Raw genomic sequence first — 20,103 nt, 5'->3', positions numbered from 1 at the left:
ATTGAATAAAATATTTAGAAAGACTTATAGACAGATTCAGAGTAAGAAGAGGCAATAAAACAAACATGTACATTCCAAAGGGATATCAGGGATGCCTCTTACAATAGTAATGCCCTCACTGCAAGGAACACTTTGTAACAAACCAGAGACCACTCCACACTGATCTGCTGTTACCGAACAGGTTTTTGTCAATTGAAGCCGGTAAATTACCGAACTTCTACCGCACCTGTGAACATTTTTGTGAATCAGTACACAAAAGTCTGAAATATCAAATGTGGTATTTTAACATTTAGATGTTTTTATCGCACAGCTTTTTATGAATCAACAACTATAAATGGCATTTGTAAAACGCTTTTCTCCCGTAGGACTCAAAGCGTGTAAGCATGGCTCAGACCAATAATTGGTTGATTGGTAAGTCGTGGAACAGAGGAAGAATTCTATAAGTCTGGAAATGCCAGGCTAAACAGGTGGCTTTTCAGTCTGGATTTGAATAACTCCAGGGATGGGGCTGTCTTTACTGGGTGTGGTAGGGAGAATCGAGGCTATAGAATGCCCCTGGGAAGACCAAAGCCCCCTTGAGTCTAATCTCAGGCTGCTTTGAAACATAGGGGCTGATTCACAAAGCTTTTCTATTGAATTATTTTTCCCTACTTATTCACTCACAATTTATTATCTTTCCTTAACTGACTTAGCTCATGTTTTATCTCTCCTTATCTGTTTATCTCATGAATTATCTCTCCTTATCTGTGTATCTCATGAATTATCTCTCTTTATCTGTTTATCTCATGTATTAGCTTTCCTTACAGTAAGGCTGTGTTCCCACTTGCATCACGTTTGACCAGCGGGAGCAGACAGTATAGTGTCCACAGGAAATATTGGCAGCACTTCCAGACAAAGGTTAGGTCTCTTCCGTGAGGGCATGTCAACGTCGTGGAAGAGTCTAGTAAGAAATTATTTGTGCATATATTGTTTTGCTGAAGCTAACATCCTCCTTTGCTGTACCTGTTTTTGTACTCTCCCTTTAGACATGAGCAGAGGACAAAAGAAGAATCATCTTTGCTCTAGTGGGAACAGAGCATTAAGATGAAAAATAAGTAAGCTTTGTGAATCAACCCTATTATTAGATTCCCATAACTTTTCTAAAGCTTTCATTGGAGTCAAAAGTGTCATTTGGTGTTAAATGAGGACGTGGGTGTCAATAATACCATATCTATAAGGGAAACCGTATTTCCTTTTAAACAATACCAGTTGCCTGGCAGACCAGCTGATCTTTCTAGCACCAGTGGTGTTTCACACACCTGGAAAAGCATGCGGATAATCCAGTCAAACTTGATTCAGAATCAGAGCACCTGATCTGCATGCTTGTTCAGGGGCTGAAAGTATTAGATGCAGACGATTAGCAGGGCAGCCAGGCAATTTGTATTGTTTAAAAGGAAATAAATATGTCAGCCTCCATATCCCTCTAACCGAAGGTGTTCTTTCATTATCATAAAGCCCCACTCCAAGAAAATATGTACAAGGATGGGGTATGAGATGAAGTTAAAGAGCCACAACACATATAGTAGAATGTAATACATTATTCAATATCCCAAATTTTGCTTTCATTATCCTGGTTTAAGCATCAGAAACCTGTCCGATATATGTTTCTTCCAAGAATATACAGAGGTGCCAATCACAATAAAATACACTAAAAATCATAAAATGGGGATATTGGATGATATACCTCCCCAATAATGACACTAGTATCGGATTATCATTAATAATTTATTTAACTCCCCGTTTCACGGGTCTGTAGCCCGTTTCCTCAGGCAGTATAAAACAGGAGCACTGAAGTGTCACCAGAAAGAGTGTAGCACCTTTTCTGGTGACACTTCAGTGCTCCTGTTTTATACTGCCTGAGGAAGCGGGCTACAGACCCGCGAAACGCGTTGCAAAAATTTTTTGGGGAGTTAAATAAATTATTAATGATAATCTGATACTAGTGTCATTATTGGGGAGGTATATTATCCAATACCCCCCATTTTATGATTTTTAGTGTATTTTATTCTGATTGGCGCCTCTGTATATTCTTGGAACAAATTTATCCACTGGTTGGATGGGTGTGATTACCCTTTCTATCTACAGAGAGCGACTTCTTAGCCTGAGAGGGGAGAGGCCTAAATTCCCCGCAAGCGCTATTGGTGGTTGCCCATGCCCGGCAACATAACAGAAGAAGGAAAACATAGAGAAATGCAACCTGTATGTATTTATAGAGTTTAGTCCCCCCTCATCTGTGACTAATCACAACTGTAATTTGACCACTCAGCTGAGTCAGCTGGCTGCCTCGGCAGAGCAGCTAATTTGTAAACACAGGATGTTAACCCTATGTCTGCTTCCATGAAAGTAGGAAGTACACACACTGCAGATTTATTGCAGGATTTGTATCAGCTGTAACAAATACATTTTTTTCTTTAAAGGTTATTATACTGTTGCTTATCTTTAAGAGCAGAGCAGAAGTTCTGAGTTCAGGTCCGCTTTAAGTTACATACAGAAAAGTTCCTTGTTAACTCCCTAATGCCGATCGGCGTAAAGTCCTGGGGCTGCCTTTTGCAGGTGATCGCTGCTTGTAGACTGATAGACTGCGAAACCGCCATCTAATTAGCATGTACAGCGCTGCCATCTTCAGCAGCGCTGTACTGTGGACAGCCGTGTGACACAGCTGTCCCCTCCCGAGGCTCAGGGGGGATCGGCTGTCATAGGCTGAAGCCTATGACAGCTGATCACGGGGACTGGCTGGCGGGGGGAGGGAGGGGGGAATATATTAATTTAAAAAAAACAAGTAAATGTATAAAAAATAAACACATAAACATTAATAAACAAACAAACAAATATCTGTAGGGGCCATCAGATCCCACCAACAGAGAACCCTGTTGGTGGGGAGAAAAAAGGGGGGGATCACTTGTGTGCTCTGTTGTGCGGCCCTGCAGCTTGGCCTTAAAGCTGCAGTGGCCTATTTCACAAAAAATGGCCTGGTCTATGGGGGTAAAGCCTGTGGTCCTGGTTAAACATGTGTAAGCAATTCAGCTGCTAAAGAAGTTTATGTACTGCTTTCTCTTGGTCATCCAGTCTAAGGACTCGCTCACCTCTGCCACACTGCTTAGGCATCCAATACTACTCGATGAGATCTCCAGCTTTCTCATTGGATGGTCACACTGGAGTTCTCATTTGAGTTAAAGAAACACATATTCAGTTTAAAAATGAATCTGCAGTTATCGTTTACTTGAGACAGCCTGAAGGACGTTCAGTGCGAGCAATAGGAGTATCTTCCATTGCAACATATGCTCTCCCGTGTCTAAACACAGCCCATAACTATGCCTTTATTGACTCTACATCCCCGTTTTCCTATGTTTGTTAATCATTAATTGTTCACTTACCATGTCAGCTTAATGAGTGATGGGAAGATTACCCCTGCTCTGCTCCACTCATAACTCTGTGTGAAAGGCAGGAGGCCGGGTTAAAGGGAGGGAGGGCAATTAACAAAGACATGGGGCCATTTCAAAGTAAAAGGAAGCTATTCTTGGTCGGTAATAGTACAGAGATGTCAGCAGATTCTGAGTGCTTTAGGAAGTATGGCAAGGTTAACGCTATGTTAATACGAACACACAGGGGAATCCAACAATTGGGGGGGAAAGACTGACGGTAGGAAAATGAGCAGGTAGGTGATTGAAATGTGAAAATGCTGGTTTTGTTTTTTCCTTTTTTCCAAAGCAGGAATACAAATGATCCCTATAAAGCCTGAGCCATCCTCAGACCCTGTAGCCAATTAGCGTACATCAATATTTAATCAAAACTCCACTATTGTGCACAGGCAGCCTGCACTGTGCAGACCAGCTACTCCCGCTCTTACAGACACACTGCTATGACACATAATGATATTGTCAATTAATAATTGAACAGTTTTTGTTCTCCCTCCGTGACCTTATTAGTAGAAAATGTGAAAGAGCTTTTTTTTTTTTTCCGGCGAGATAGAAAAATATACGTTAGGTTCTTTTCTCAGCTTCAGTTCCCATTCAGCGAGTATTCGCCCCCTTGTCAGACAATTTTTATTGCTGTTTAGGATGACAGCAGATGACTCTGTGAATGTTAACACGCCATGATGACTGGCTTTGTAGCGGGGGTATATTTCCATGGCAGGTTTAGCACCTGGATAGAGCTGTTGGCCAAACTGACACGATATGTGTAAGGCAAGGGACACACTTGTCTTTCAGTTTTCTGTGCATGGTTTTCTGCACACCATGTGTGTTTGCATGCAGAAAAACAGACACGTTTTTTTTTTCCCAGCGGCTAAAGTAATTGATAGAGAAAACTGACAAAATGTGCAGGATAAGGTCTCATTCACATGTGCATTTCGGCAGCAAGTATAGTGTGCGACATGCAAGAACGGCAGAAGTGTATAGACAACACTTCTGCCGTTCATATCATATATGCTGTGCAGCAGTACGATGAGCTATCGTACTGCTACATGCATGTTTTGGCCAAGCTGCGCTGATTCATTCACTGTAGTGAATGGGATCAGCAGCACAGAGCATAGTGTAGCAGAGGGCATGCGATTGTGCGCGTTGCATTCCGATCGCGCAGCCATTCTGCGCTAATGCTGTGAATGAGCCTTTATGCTGCAGGATGTCAGTTTGTTTCTGCATGCAAAAAATGTGTTAAAGGAGTGATCCGCACAAAAACAAAAATAAGTTCCACTTACCCGGGGCTTCCTCCAGCCCGGGGCAGCCGTCCTGTGCCCCCGCCACAGCTCCTATGTCTCCCGGTCCTCTTCGCTGGCAGAACTACTGCGCCTGCACAGTAGCGTCCAGATGACGTCATCTGGACCACGTGACCCGCGCCGTGGAGCGCAGAGGAGGCCGACCCGGAACCCGACCTGGCGAGAGGACCGGGAGACGTAGGAGCTGCGGCGGGGCACAGGACAGCTGCCCCGGGCTGGAGGAAGCCCCGGGCAAGTGGAACTTTTTTTTTGTTTTTGCGCTGATCATTCCTTTAAGTGTGAACTAGTCCATTGATTAAGATGAGTTCTCAGGTTAAATCAGTTTTTCTGCGCAGAAAACACACCAGAAAACAGTCTAGTGTATCCTGGCTTACTCCAGTCTAAGGTGAAATCTCACCAGGGTTATCCTCCAGGCATAAGAAGAATACTTAAAGGTGCCCATACACGGTACAATCAACTAGTTTGTTTCATTCAACCAAAATAGTCGAATAGAGAAGAAATTGAAAAGAATCGTCTTTTGTTTTCTTTTGATTAATAAAAAACAATTGATTATTGAATTTATTCAATAAAAACCTGATAGATGTGTTGGAAGAATCAGGTTAATTGCTTTGAAAACGGAATGGTGTATAGTAGGCTTGAAATGATTCTGAGTATTTTCTGGCTTGCTGGCAGCTTAAAAGGCTTTTTATTGATAAAGGCCTTTATGCAATTCACTTTTTCTCCTGACTTTTCTCCTAGGTAATATTTTCACACCTTGTCATACAATGCACCGTACAAGCAAGAAAATACTCAAAATCATTTTGATAGTACTTTTTCACCCACATTTGTGTACTTTTTCAATTGAAAATGCTGAAAAGTTATTTTAAAGAGATGATAAAAATTATTTCCTAGGAGATAACTCGGGAGAAAAAGTTAATTGCATAAGGACCAAAGTGTGAAAATACCACCAAGGAGAAAACTTAGGAGAAAAAGTGAATTGAATAAGGGCCAAAGGGACAGATGCTATTTACTTTTCTCCTGAGTTTTCACTAATTAGATATTTTCAAACCTTAGCAATAAAATACTTTTGAAACTCAGCAAGAAATGAATTTGATATTACCTTTTACCTACTTTTCAGTAATTTTTCAATTGCTAAGTACTGAAAAATTCTATTTTTAGAAAAAAAGGCCCCATTAACTAGGGGCAATTCAGTAAAATAATTTAGGTCGGTAAACTTAACTACTGGATTTAGTATTTTGCAATGTATATTCCAAATTCACCAAGATTCCCACATTCAGTAGAATGTTGTGCGTTAGTCTGGGTTTTTTCTGTCCAGGGAATACCCGGCATTCCTCTAGATATGCATGTGCCACTAGAGGGAGCTCTTTTGTGTATCAGTATATAGATATGCACATCTAGAGGGATACAGAAAAGCCTTTTTAAATCTCTACTTCTCCTGCTCTGCTGTTCTGAAGTCTCACCCGCATTGGATCAAATGGGGAGAGAAGCAAGGCTGTGTGGCTCTCCCTATTGGCTGTCTGGCACTCCCTACTGGCTGTCTGCTACAGTTGTCAACTTTTACCACATGGAGATTGTAAGTTACAGGCTGGTTAGAGCTGGAGATAAATACAACACTTTTACTTGATTTACCGAATGCTCTAATCGTTGTGAATTGCAATTTCTTGACATTTCTTTAGGTATTTACCCCACAAGTTGGTCATGTACCTCACTAGTTGGTAATAATAGGTTTAAGTGCGGTAAAGAGTTTATTGAATTGGCATTTGGCAAGTGATAGGTAAAATCAGATGTTTTCTTTACCAAATGCGGTAATGCTTAGTGAATTGAGCCCATTATCTCCTTGGAGAAAACTCAGGAGAAAAGTTAATAGGATATGGACCATAGTCTGTCTCACTTGGCAAGAACTCGCAAGGTGACCATGCACCACACAACTACGTTACTTAATTGTCATGACTGATGAAATGATTGACTGATCAAAGACAAATTTAATAAAACGTTTCTTTTCATGGAGAAATCTCGATTGATTTTGTACAAAACTTGATAGTGATGGATTGGGCAGTATTTAAATACTATATGCAATCATTGGAAATGAATCCTTTTTTTAGGGAAAACAGCAATACAATAATAAAACTTTAAAGCATGTACAGTGTCTTGCAAAAGTATTCCCCCCCCTCCCCCTTCGGCATCTTTCATGTCTTCCTACCTCACAACTTTGAGTTAAAATGGATTGTTTGAGAGTTGATGCCTTTTCATTGACAGAACATGCCTACAACTTTGAAAATGGATTGCACGGTTTATTGTGAAGCATACAACTGGTAGGAAAAAATAACTGAAAACTTCTATGTGCATAACTATTCACCCCACTTCCCAAAGTCGGTACATTCTGGACCCACCTTTTGTGGCAATTAAAGCTGCAAGTTGCTTTGGATAATCTCTATGAGCTTGCCATATCTTGCCACTGGGATTTTTGCCCATTCCTCAAGGCAAAACTGTTCCAGCTCCTTCATGTTGGGTGGTTTTCATTTGTGAATAGCAATCTTCAAGTCTGATCACAGATTCTCTATTGAATTGAGAGCTGGCTTTTCCAACACATTTAATTGTTCACCTTAAACCACTTGAGAAATTGTTTACCAGTATGTTTTGGGTCAATGTCCTGCTGGAAGATGTACCTCCATTCCAGCCTCAAATCGCTGGCAGACTGACACAGGTTTTTATCAAGAATAATCCTGTATTTAGTATCATCCATATTTCCCTTGATTCATGCCAGTTTCCCAGTCCCTGCTGCTGAAAAAACATACCCACAGCATGATGCTGCCACTACCATGTTTCACTGTGGTGTCCTTGGGGTGACGTGGTATGTTGTGGTTGCACCAGACATAGCATATTCCATGGTGGACAAAAAGTTACATTTTAGTCTCCTCTGACCAGAGAGCCTTCCTCCATACATTTGGGGAGTTGCCCACATGCCATTTTGGCAAACTCAAAAGTGCCTTCTTATTTTTAACTCTAAGTAATGGCTTTTTTTTCTGGCCACTCTTCCATAAAGCTCAACTCTATACAGTCTATGGCTTATTGTGGTTCTATGGACAGAGACTCCAGTCTCTGTAGTGGAACTCTGCAATTCCTGCAGGGTTACCTTTGGTCCCCGTGCTGCCTCTTTGATTAATACCTTTCTTGCCAAGTCTGTGAGCTTTGAAGTGCAGCCCATTCTAGGTAGGATTGTTGTGGTATCATGTTTTTACCATTTGAAGCTGATGGATTTGATGGTGCTCTGAGGCATATTTAAAGCTTGGGATATTTTTTTATAACCCAACCCTGACTTGTATTTCTGAACAACTTTGTCCCAACTTGTTTAGAGAGCTCCTTGATCTTTATGGTTTGTTGACTATTACTTACTGATGTTGAAAAACAAAGCAGATCTAGAGCCCCAATAGTGCAGTATGTCAAACCAATTGGTCAATAGAGTAAATATATGAGAATATACTCACAAAGGTGGAGAAGTAAAAGAAATGGGGTAACACCCCTCCACCAAGGGTGGACACTCAGGATAAACAATTGTTTAAAACGGAGGCGCCAGCCACCACATAAGGATAAAATAGTTAAAAAACATTTAAAAAGGGGGAGAAAGTGGTGGACTTACCTCCCACTTGTAGACACACAATCAGTTATTCATTGAAACATATCTTTATTCAAGTTCATTCTGGAGTCTACTGGAATCAATATATTTTCAGTGAATAATTGATTGTGTGTCTACTTGTAGGAGGTAAGTCCACCACTTCCTCCCCCTTTTTAAACATTTTTTTTAACTATTTTATCCTTATCTGGCTCCTCCCTTTTGAACAATTGTTTAGTGATGTTGAAACCTCTGGGGCTGGAAAATCTGTATACTGACAGTAGATCATGCAACACTTAGATTGCACACAGGTGGACTTCATTTCATTTATTATGTGAAGGTAACTAGTTGCACCAAAACTTTTTAGGAGCTTCATGGTAAAGGGGGTGAATAAATATGCATCTGATAAATTTTAGTTAATTATTTTTAAATTTGTTTTGTATTTATTTTTCTCATTTCACATCACCAACTGAAAGTAGTCTGAAACTCTGACATAACATTAAAAAAAAGTGTTTTCCTACTTTTTATTACTCACGTAGTAGTTATCATATTTGCTTTTGTGTACACATAATATTGTCTGTTTACAAATTACAGGACAGGCTGCGGCGGTGCGAGTTATCTGTACAACATGGATGATGAAGAGGAGACTTACCGGCTTTGGAAAATTCAGAAGACCATCATGCAGTTATGCCACGATCGTGGGTATTTAGTGACACAGGATAAGTAGGATCAGACTTTGGATGAGTTTAAAGCACAGTTTGGTGATAAACCAAGTGAGGCGACGGCCACGGCGAACTGATCTCACTGTGTTGGTGGCGCACAATGATGATCCCACTGATCAGATGTTTGTTTTCTTTACTGAGGAGGTAAAGGTGGGCATAAAGACCATAAAAATGTACTGTCAAAGGATGCAAGAAGAAAATATCACCAGGGCCATCATAGTTGTGCAACAAGGGATGACACCATCAGCCAAGCAGTCACTGGTGGACATGGCTCCCAAATATATCCTGGAACAGTTTCTGCAGCAGGAACTTCTCATTAACATCACTGAACATGAGCTGGTGCCGGAACACGTGGTGATGACCAAAGATGAAGTCACAGAGCTGCTGGCAAGATATAAACTGTGGGAATCCCAACTCCCTCGTATCCAGGCTGGAGACCCCGTGGCAAGATATTTTGGTTTAAAAAGAGGACAGGTGGTGAAGATTATTCGTCCTAGTGAGACTGCGGGCCGGTACATCACATACCGCTTGGTGCAGTGAGTGAAAAATACAAGGCCCTTCAAGAAGTTTCGCCAACAAAGATGACCAACATTCGGGGCTTAATGACTGAAATTGCATGGAAAAGAATGGGAGCAGATTCATGACAAGTGCAACAAAAGTTGAGCAGATGTTCTGAGCTACCCATCACTTGTTAAATAAAACAAGGATTCTGATTGGTAGTTCTCTGCAACTGTTCAGTTTTTATTACAATACTCTTGATCAGGACAGCAGTGTTGCTTCTAGTAACCAATTAGTGGCTGGATAGTGTAATGGTTAAGGGCTCTGCCTCTGATGTAGGAGTCCTGGGTTCAAATCCTGGCTCTTCCTACTCAGTAAGCCAGCACCTATTCAGTAAGGAGTTCATTGGGCAAGACTCCCTAACACTGCTACTGCCTACTGAAGTGCGCTCTTGTGGCTGCCTCGCAAGCGCTTTGAGTCCGACAGGAGAAAGGCGCTATACAAAAAAAGGAATTACAAGCTTCCAAAGTGTAGTTTTCTTGCCCTGAAAGCTGGCATTGCATTTTATTATTTATCTATTATAACTGCTTTGTATTATATATTAAACATTTCTAATGAGCTATTTCGAACACTGTGTGTGCCTGAAGCAGTTTCTTAGGCCTGGTGCACACCAAAACCCGCTAGCAGATCCGCAAAATGCTAGCAGATTTTGAAACGCCTTTTCTTATTTTTCTATGGCGTTTTGCTAGCGTTTTGCGGATTGCTGCAGTGGATTTCAGTATAGTACATTTCATATATTGTTACAGTAAAGCTGTTACTGAACAGCTTCTGTAACAAAAACGCCGGCAAAACCGCTCTGAACAGGCGTTTTTCAGAGCGGTTTGCGTTTTTCCTATACTTAACATTGAGGCAGAAACGCATCCGAAATCCAAAAAATACCTCACCCCGGCATTTTTCGTTTCTGCAAAACGCCTCCCGCTCTGGTGTGCACCACCCCATTGAGATACATTAACCAAGCGGATCCGCAGCTGCAAGCGGCTGCAGAAACGCTGAAAAAGCCGCTCGGTGTGCACCAGGCCTCAGAGAGTTTTTTTTTATATTCCAGTGTTGATACATTTGTGTTTAACAAGTATAAAAGATACTGTTATCTCCAGTTTGGATGCAGATTTGAAGCTGAATAGCAGGAGAAATTTGCTTTGTTTAACCATTTCAGTGATGTTCTGCTAGGATTTTTTTTTCTGGAATAGTAGCTTTCAAGCTGTGAGGAATCTTTTTTGAACAAAGTAGAAATGCTGGCGTTCAGACCACTTTAAGACTATTTTGTGTGGATCCGTAACATAAAATAAGGTTATGAAATATTACAATTTAAAATGTAGCAAAATAGACAAGGGGGTTGAATACTTTTACAAGACACTGTATGGTCACCTTAATAGTCATTACTTCTCTGCAGTAGCTGACAGTATTAACTTTGGGTTAGTCAAATAGCATCCTCCCCACACAAATAACTAGGTAATTGGGGTTATTTATGACCCCTTACCTATTCAACACAATGGGTTAAAGTGTAAGAAAAAACACTGTCAGCATTAAAAATCTTTAAATACAATACACACATCTGGTTTTTATTACAAATCGGTACCATAAACTATATCTACTTTCCAATGATCTTTCCACTTTTCTTCATTTCCATCGTTCAGATTTCAGTTTCCCATACAAGATCTTATTTGAATTTGCTGCTGATAATTCCTATTGGTCTAGATGAATGGACCAATGAGAAGCCTTGGCAGGAAATTCAAATAAGCTTCAGTATAACATGTAAATATCCAAATGCCAGCTTGCTCCAAGTCAATATGCACCTGGGGAAGCAAAAGATGCAGATGGCAGGACATAATTCTGAAGGAAAGAAAGAGAAGAAGAAGAAGAAGATGATGATGCTGTATTTAAATTAGTACATATAAAGAACATGTGTGTCTAGTTATTGTATTATGGTAGAAAAAAACAAAGTTTTGTAAAAGTAATTAATACCTTTTAATGGCTAACTGATAAAGTTAAATGATGCAACTTTCTGGGATGTAGTCCCCTTCTTCAGGCATACTAGTTATTATATTGTGTGCCAGCATAGGTAAGGGATCATGACCCCTTTTACCTATTTACCTGGTGATAGTTATTTGTTTTTTGGTCCAGATAGTTATTTGGTCTTTGGTCCAGATACAACTGTGAGCCACTTCATGTTTTTGCCCCGCTTCCTCCTGGACACTGACGGTAAAGACTTTTTATTGGGACAATGAGGAGGTTTTGCATATTATAATTATTATTATTTTGAATGATTGATTTATAAAGCACCAGCATATTCTGTGGTACAATACAAAGTAAGAAACAAACATGGGGCACATAATAATACAGACAATGATATACACCAATATACAATATTACAGAATCAATACAAAATACAGAATTGATAATTACAGTGACAAAAGTAACATGATAAATAAAATGTATAATAAATTCCAAAACACAAAGGGGTGAGAGAGCCCTGCCGTTGCGAGCTTACAGTCTTAGGACACTGCAGTAGAGTTGCTGTAAAAAAGGCACCCCATTGCAATTCTAACAGTGCATATGCAAATTATGTGGTGCATCTAGCACAACCTGTGTTATGTACATAACCCGTGCATGCTGTGTAAATAACATTGGTTGGCGCTATTTGTGCAATACAGGCTATATTACTTGCGTACATACCAGCAAGCTTGTCATGCGCTACAATTGTATATCAGTTTTTGAATATGACCCAAAGTTTTTAAAAAATTCACAAAGAAAATGTGGAAGTAATATTTATTTTCGGATTGCAGGGATGTTTTGAAAACATTTCCCCTGACAAATAACTTGCATTAAAAAACATCAGTAGCTTTTTTGCCGGTGATTAATGAGGCTGTAGTCGTTTTGTCAATTCCCGAATGCATAATAGCAGGTGTCATGCATCCCCTTGTGCATCGATTTTTGTTTTTAAATCTGCAGTTAGGTTTTTTTTTTTTGTATTCCTGATTGGAGGATATCACTGAGTGGTGCAAAAACAAGCAATCAGGTCCAATGTAAACTGAGAGTTTTAGGAGTAGCAGAATGTTAGCTTTTCATTCTATTGGTCCTTCATAAATTACCTTCACCTTTATAGACTTTATAGTCAAAGGTCAGGGAGTAAAATAATCAACTCTGATAATAGTATTCACCTATACTGCTTGATTATGCTTGTAGAGGACTATGCATTATTCATAGTATTCAACTAAGTATATGATATAATTCTGATTGTTGAAATACTGTATAATGGAACAATCTCTCTCCTCCCTTTTGCCTCAAAAATTCTTGAACGCCTGGCCCACCAACGCCTGACCAACTTCCTTAACTCCAACTCCCTTCTCGATCCCCTGCAATCTGGTTTTCGCACAGCCCATTCTACAGAAACCGCCCTCACCAAAGTGGTAAATGACCTCGCCCTTGCCAAAGCCGAAGGTAGATACTCCATCCTGCTCCTCCTGGACCTCTCCTCGGCATTTGACACTGTCGACCACTCCCTCCTCCTCCACTCCCTGCAGCTAATGGGCATTCAGGACCTAGCCTTAGCCTGGATCTCCTCCTACCTCTCCAACCGCTCCTTTACAACATTTTTCAATGGCTCCTCATCCACTCCTACACCCCTCTCAGTTGGTGTTCCTCAAGGTTCCGTCCTAGGACCCCTACTGTTCTCACTCTATACTGCCTCAATTGGCAAAATCATCTCCTCCATGGGCTTCAATTACCACCTGTATGCCGACGACACCCAGATATATCTCCACACCCCAGACCTCTCCTCCTCTACCATGGACAAAGTCTCTGCCTGCCTCACATCCATTTCCTCCTGGATGGCTGCCAGGTACCTGAAGCTTAATTTGGACAAGACTGAGCTTCTAATATTCCCACCCCGCACAGCTGCACCCCTCCCAGATCTGCACGTCACTATTGAAAATACTATAATCCACCCTACATCCCAAGCCCGCTGTCTAGGCGTTACTCTGGACTCTCCTTTACCGCCCACATCCAAGGTATTGCCAGATCCTGCAACTTCCACCTCCGCAACATCTCCAAGATCCGCTCCTACCTGTCCCCTGACACCACTAAACTCCTTATCCACGCCCTTGTCATCTCCCGCCTAGACTACTGAAATTCTCTTTTATCTGGCCTCCCCTCTAACCGTACTGACCCACTTAAATTGGTAATGAATGCGGCAGCCAGACTGATACATTCTTCTCACCGCAGCGCCTCTACAACTCCGCTCTGTAAAGCACTACACTGGCTCCCCATCAGCTTTAGGATCAATTTCAAAATCCTGTGCTTTGCCTACAAATCAGTGCACAAGACCTGCCCAACCTACATCTCTGATCTGGTCCACAGGCACATACCAGCCCGCCCCCTCCGATCCTCCAATGACCTGCGCCTAGTCGCACCACGCATAACTCAGTCACACGCACGATTGCAGGACTTCACCAGGGCCGCCCCTACTCTCTGGAACTCTCTCCCACCAGCCGTCAGACTCGCCCCCACCTTTAATTCCTTCAAACAAGCTCTCAAGACTCACCTCTTCACGCTCGCATACCCCCCTACACCAGCACCATAATATGTTCTGTTAGACCCCCTCTCAAAAGACGCACCTATTGTCTCCACCCCACCCTTTCGATTGCAAGCCTCCGGCAGGGCCCTCCTCCCTAACGTATCCAGCTTGATTATGCAATCTTACTCGCAACCACCCCTCTTGTAGACTCGAACAGTCTCTATTTTGACCTATGACACTGTATTGTTATCAAATCATTTGCATGATCTTGTTTTGTTGTGAGTTTCCGTATGTTCTACCTGTATGTTAACCCATTTATCTATTGTGCAGCGCTGCGTAAGATGTTGGCGGTTTATAAATACAATAAATAATAATAATAATAATAATAATATAGAAGGAAGACAATGCTCTGTGTATGTGAACTTTCCAAAGTCTCAGGAAAACTAAAGTGTTTTTTGGTTAAAATTAATAAAAATATACTACTATACTATTGCAAAAATATGTAAAATTTAACTACTTAAGGACTGTGCTGATTGAAATCTACCCCCTGTTTTGATGGCTATCTGGCTGGCAGGGCGTAGATTTCAATCAACCAACGCCGCACGTTCTTGCCGCTTTCATCGCTCCCGACGATCTCGCCGCTGTTTCCCTGCCGCAGCTCACTTGCTTTGCCATCTCTGACGACAGAGCCTTGTGAGCAGGTGAGGAGCCGATTTCATGGGATGCTGACCCTGACTATCAATGTAAGCCACTCCCATTGGCTTACATTGACAGGCAGGGTCAGGAGCCAATGAAAGCGTCTCCTGACCGGCTCACAGGAACTCTGCCGACATAGAGACTGCAGAGTGGGTGGCCCAGAATCCCGACGTGTGCAGCGGTGATGGCGATTGTGGCAGGTATGTGTGCCGATTCACCGGTATGCCGCCATTTCTTGTACCAGCAGTCTCTGGTCCTTAAGGGGGCAAAGACCGCTGGTACTTAAGTGGTTAAAAAACATACGTATAAAATGTAATAGGTGTGATACAGTAAAACTGTACTTTGAATAAAAAAAAAACATAGACAGCGGGAGCCCCAGTGGTGAAGTATGTTAGTGTGGGCTAGGATACAAGGACTTTGAGACTTGGGCCCATATGCAATTAACTTTTTTTTCCTGGGTTTTAACCTAGGTGATATTTTCAAACGTGTTAATAAAATGCCATTTAAATCACCAGCATGTAAACAAATACTCAAAATGATTTTGCCAGTACCTTTTCACCTCCTTATTGGTACTTTTTGTATTCCAAAGTGCTAAAAAGTTATTTTAACTCAAAAAGGAGAAATTATCTCCTAGGAGAAAACTCAGGAGAAAAAGTTAATTTCATATGACCCTTATATTCACAAAATAAGGTTGCTAATCTGGACAGCCAACAAATAGGGCAGATGAAAAAAAAAAAACATCTCCACAGAGCAGCTCATCAGGATTCCGGATATCCAGGTAACCCGGATATCCGAACTTGTTTACGCTATTTGGATCGGATTCCGGATTTCTCTAGAAATCCGGCTAGCTATCTGCGGATATTTGGCCGCATAACCCGGATATCCGCGGATATTGTGGATATCCGGATCCGAAATACTGTAACTAAGGAGATAACGTCCTGGAGCCAATCAGAGGGCTCCCAGCAGAAGCCCTAGCAAGCAACCAATCAGAGAGGGGAACCCTGGCACCCTAAACCCTGGCACCCAATCACAGAATCACACTGGCCAGCCCCCCTGTATAATAATGAGGGCTGCCATGATGAGACATATTGTCTTAGCATGCTCCAGTGCTGGTGGCCTACCAAGGGCTGTACACAGTTAGAAACCTAAAGCTGTTCAGTGATTAACCCCTTCACTATTATCACTACAGTATTGTTAAATCGTTAATTAGCTTGATTGATGTCATAGTGTAACAGTCAGAGTGTGTGCTCCAGTGCTGCTGGGCCAAGGGCTGTACACGGTGATAAGCTGTTCAGTGAATAACCCCTTCCTAATCACTACACTATTGTTACATCATTAATTAGCTTGATGTCATTTGTGTGACAATCAAAGTGTGTGCTGCAGGCAGCTTCTATGTGTCTGTGTGTGTGCTGTGCAAGCACAGCACAGCATTTTCTAAAAAGGTGATTGCTTATAAGTGTCAAATCAGAATATATTGAGAAATTTGATAATGTTAATAAAATGAGCAGTTGTGCAACCTCACTTAGGCCTCTTTTAAACAAGCTAAAGGTGGTGCATAGTAACTATGGTCATGTCTAGGAGAACTCATGGAGAAGCATGTGATCAGTTTGGTCAGGTGATAGATACAGTAGGCAAGTTTCTAACTTGCTTGTCATGATCATGTACTAAAGCAGGATGTGATCACAGCAAATCAGGGACTTGCAAATCCATCAGCTGATCAAACAAATCACATGCTTCTCCATGAGTTCTCCTAGACATGACCACTACTACTTGCTAGCATCTAGCACGGGCAGTGTGGAGCATCAATTACATGGAATCATATCTGAGTGCGACCACAGCTGTACTCAGATACTTTGCTCCCTGGTAGCCACGCTGTGCATTCACTAGATGACGTGTGCAATTACAGTTGTAGTGAAGCCTACTTCTATATACTGTATGCTTCACTACATGTGTCATATAACACTAGTAACGTGCTATACGACTTTTCAACACCATTTCTATTCTATCTTTTATGATGCGCAATGCAACATGGAGAGTGGTCAATGAGCCTTAATGTCACCCTTACTGATTATGGAACGACATTTAGGACAATATGTCAGAGAACAAGCGCTTCACAGGTCTTTCTTCAGTTATAGATGATTAGCTTGTACTGTTCTATGGAGGGGGGACAACAGGCAATGCACAAGCAAGCTGCATGGGAACAAGAGAAGATAATAATGCGCTTGTTCTGTCATACATTCAGTTAGTTACAGACTACCCAGCAAGCTCATGGTGAACCAGAAGTCATTGGAGTGTGTAAGGTGATTCAGTTGTATTTCAGAAATCAGCGTGCTTCTGGTCAGCACTTGAGCCTATTTGACAAGATTAAATGCTAAGTGATCTTCGTTTCTGAGAATTACAGAGGGTGATGCCTTGAAACAAGGAACATGCGGCATTCATTCCTGAAAATGTATTTCAGCAAACAAAAACATTTTAGCACTTGGGCTGCCTTCCTGGTAAAAAAAAAAAAATAATGATAACAATCAGAGCCATTTAGAAGGTCATTGGTGTCTTTCAAGTAGAGTTGAGCCGAAATTTTCGTAATTTCGCATTATTATAATTACGCATGCGAAATTTGCGATTACGATGCAAAATTACGGTAGCGTAATTGCCATTAAAATCGTAATTGAAAATACCGTAAGCGTAATTTTCAACGCGTAATTTCGCGTTTCGTTCATGCCGTAATTTCGCATTAAACGCTACCGTAATTTCGCGTTAAACTGTAACGCTCCGTATTATATAAAAAAGCCGCCAAATTTAAGGGTTAATAGCAAAGCCCCCTTAAATACTAAGAGCCTCAAATTTGGAGAATATATTAAGGAGATCAGGAGGAATAAGAGGAAATTTTTTTTTTCAAAAAGACCTTATAGTTTTTGAGAAAATCGATGTTAAAGTTTCAAAGTAAAAATGTATACATTTAAAAACCCGCCGACTTTAACGGTTAATAGCAAAGCCTGCTTAAAGTTTAGGAACACCAAATTCCTAGGGTATATTAAGGGGATCAGTGGGAATAAGAGGAAAACATTTTTTTTCAAAAAGACCTTATAGTTTTTGAGAAAATCGATTTTTAAGTTTCAAGGGCAAAAATGTCTTTTAAATGCGGAAAATGTCAGGTTTTTTTTGCACAGATAACAATAGTGTATTATTTTCATAGATTCCCCCAAGTGGGAAGAGTTTTACTTACTTCGTTCTGAGTGTGGGAAATATAAAAAAAAACGACGTGGGGTCCCCCCTCCCAGACCCCTTTAACCCCTTGTCCCCCATGCAGGCTGGGATAGCCAGAATGCGGAGCACCGGCCGCGTGGGGCTCCGCACCCTGACTATACCAGCCCGCATAGTCCATGGATTGGGGGGTCTCGGAAGGGGAGGGGCAGCCAAGCTTTCCCCTCCCCCTCCGAGCCCTTGTCCAATCCAAGGACAAGGGGCTCTTCTCCACCTCCGATGGGCGGTGGAGGTGGAGGCCGCGATTTCCTGGGGGGGGGGTTCATGGTGGAATCTGGGAGTCCCCTTTAAAAAGGGGTCCCCCAGATGCCCACCCCCCCTCCCAGGAGAAATGAGTATAGAGGTACTTGTACCCCTTACCCATTTCCTTTAAGAGTTAAAAGTAAATAAACACACAAACACTTAGAAAAAGTATTTTAATTGAACAAAAAACATAACCACGAAAAAAGTCCTTTAATATTCTTAATTAACCAATAATACTTACCTGTCCCTTTAAATAAATGATCCCTCGCAATATCCTCGGAAATGTTCTATCAGTTACAATGTAACAAAGTTATTACAATGTAACAACTTTGTTACATTGTAACTACGCCGCACCCGACACCACTCGCCGCTCAGCCGCCGCATACGCGTCCGTGCTGCACGGACCCGACAGAGCTCTGAGCTATATAGCTCAGAGCTCTCTAAGCATCTTTGTATTTGGGCTCCAAGGAGCCCCATTGGTCCTTAGCAGACCAATGGGGTTCCTTCTGATTTGAAGGAACCCCATTGGTCTGCTAAGGACCAATGGGGCTCCTTGGAGCCCAAATACAAAGATGCTTAGAGAGCTTTGAGCTATATAGCTCAGAGCTCTGTCGGGTCCGGACTCCGTGCAGGATGCTAAGTTCCGCCGGCTCCGCTGCCCTCCCCGCCTCTCCCACATGTCACCCACATGTCACCCACATGTGGGTGACATGTGGGTGACAGATGTGGGCGGGGTGGACAGCGGGGGCCAGCGGGGACTTAGCGTCCTGCACGGACGCGTATGCGGCGGCTGAGCGGCGAGTGACGTCGGGTGCGGCGTAGTTACAATGTAACAAAGTTGTTACATTGTAACTGATAGAACATTTCCGAGGATATTGCGAGGGATCATTTATTTAAAGGGACAGGTAAGTATTATTGGTTAATTAAGAATATTAAAGGACTTTTTTCGTGGTTATGTTTTTTGTTCAATTAAAATACTTTTTCTAAGTGTTTGTGTGTTTATTTACTTTTAACTCTTAAAGGAAATGGGTAAGGGGTACAAGTACCTCTATACTCATTTCTCCTGGGAGGGGGGGTGGGCATCTGGGGGACCCCTTTTTAAAGGGGACTCCCAGATTCCACCATGAACCCCCCCTCCAGGAAATCGCGGCCTCCACCTCCACCGCCCATCGGAGGTGGAGAAGAGCCCCTTGTCCTTGGATTGGACAAGGGCTCGGAGGGGGAGGGGAAAGCTTGGCTGCCCCTCCCCTTCTGAGACCCCCCAATCCATGGACTATGCGGGCTGGTATAGTCAGGGTGCGGAGCCCCACGCGGCCGGTGCTCCGCATTCTGGCTATCCCAGCCTGCATGGGGGACAAGGGGTTAAAGAGGTCTGGGAGGGGGGACCCCACGTCGTTTTTTTTTATATTTCCCACACTCAGAACGAAGTAAGTAAAACTCTTCCCACTTGGGGGAATCTATGAAAATAATACACTATTGTTACCTGTGCAAAAAAAACTGACATTTTCCGCATTTAAAAGACATTTTTGCCCTTGAAACTTAAAAATCGATTTTCTCAAAAACTATAAGGTCTTTTTGAAAAAAAAAATTTTCCTCTTATTCCCACTGATCCCCTTAATATACCCTAGGAATTTGGTGTTCCTAAACTTTGAGCAGGCTTTGCTATTAACCGTTAAAGTCGGCGGGTTTTTAACTGTATACATTTTTACTTTGAAACTTTAACATCGATTTTCTCAAAAACTATAAG

The 20,103-nt window shown here is 41.9% G+C and overlaps 1 protein-coding gene across 1 annotated transcript; it reads left to right on the top strand.

Moving 5' to 3' along the window:
- Positions 1-8,958: 8,958 nt before the first annotated feature.
- Positions 8,959-9,804, top strand: LOC137528263 (DNA-directed RNA polymerases I, II, and III subunit RPABC1-like). The gene has a single exon (XM_068249547.1). It carries the CDS (start codon positions 9,104-9,106, stop codon positions 9,623-9,625), a length of 522 nt encoding a protein of 173 aa, XP_068105648.1. The 5' UTR covers positions 8,959-9,103; the 3' UTR covers positions 9,626-9,804.
- The last annotated feature ends 10,299 nt before the right edge of the window (positions 9,805-20,103 follow it).

The sequence above is a fragment of the Hyperolius riggenbachi genome, chromosome 8, assembly GCF_040937935.1.
Source record: "Hyperolius riggenbachi isolate aHypRig1 chromosome 8, aHypRig1.pri, whole genome shotgun sequence".
In the NCBI taxonomy this organism is placed as follows: Eukaryota; Metazoa; Chordata; class Amphibia; order Anura; family Hyperoliidae; genus Hyperolius; species Hyperolius riggenbachi.
Note: the sequence above shows the minus strand (reverse complement) of the source record. Positions and strands in the feature narration are given on the sequence as shown.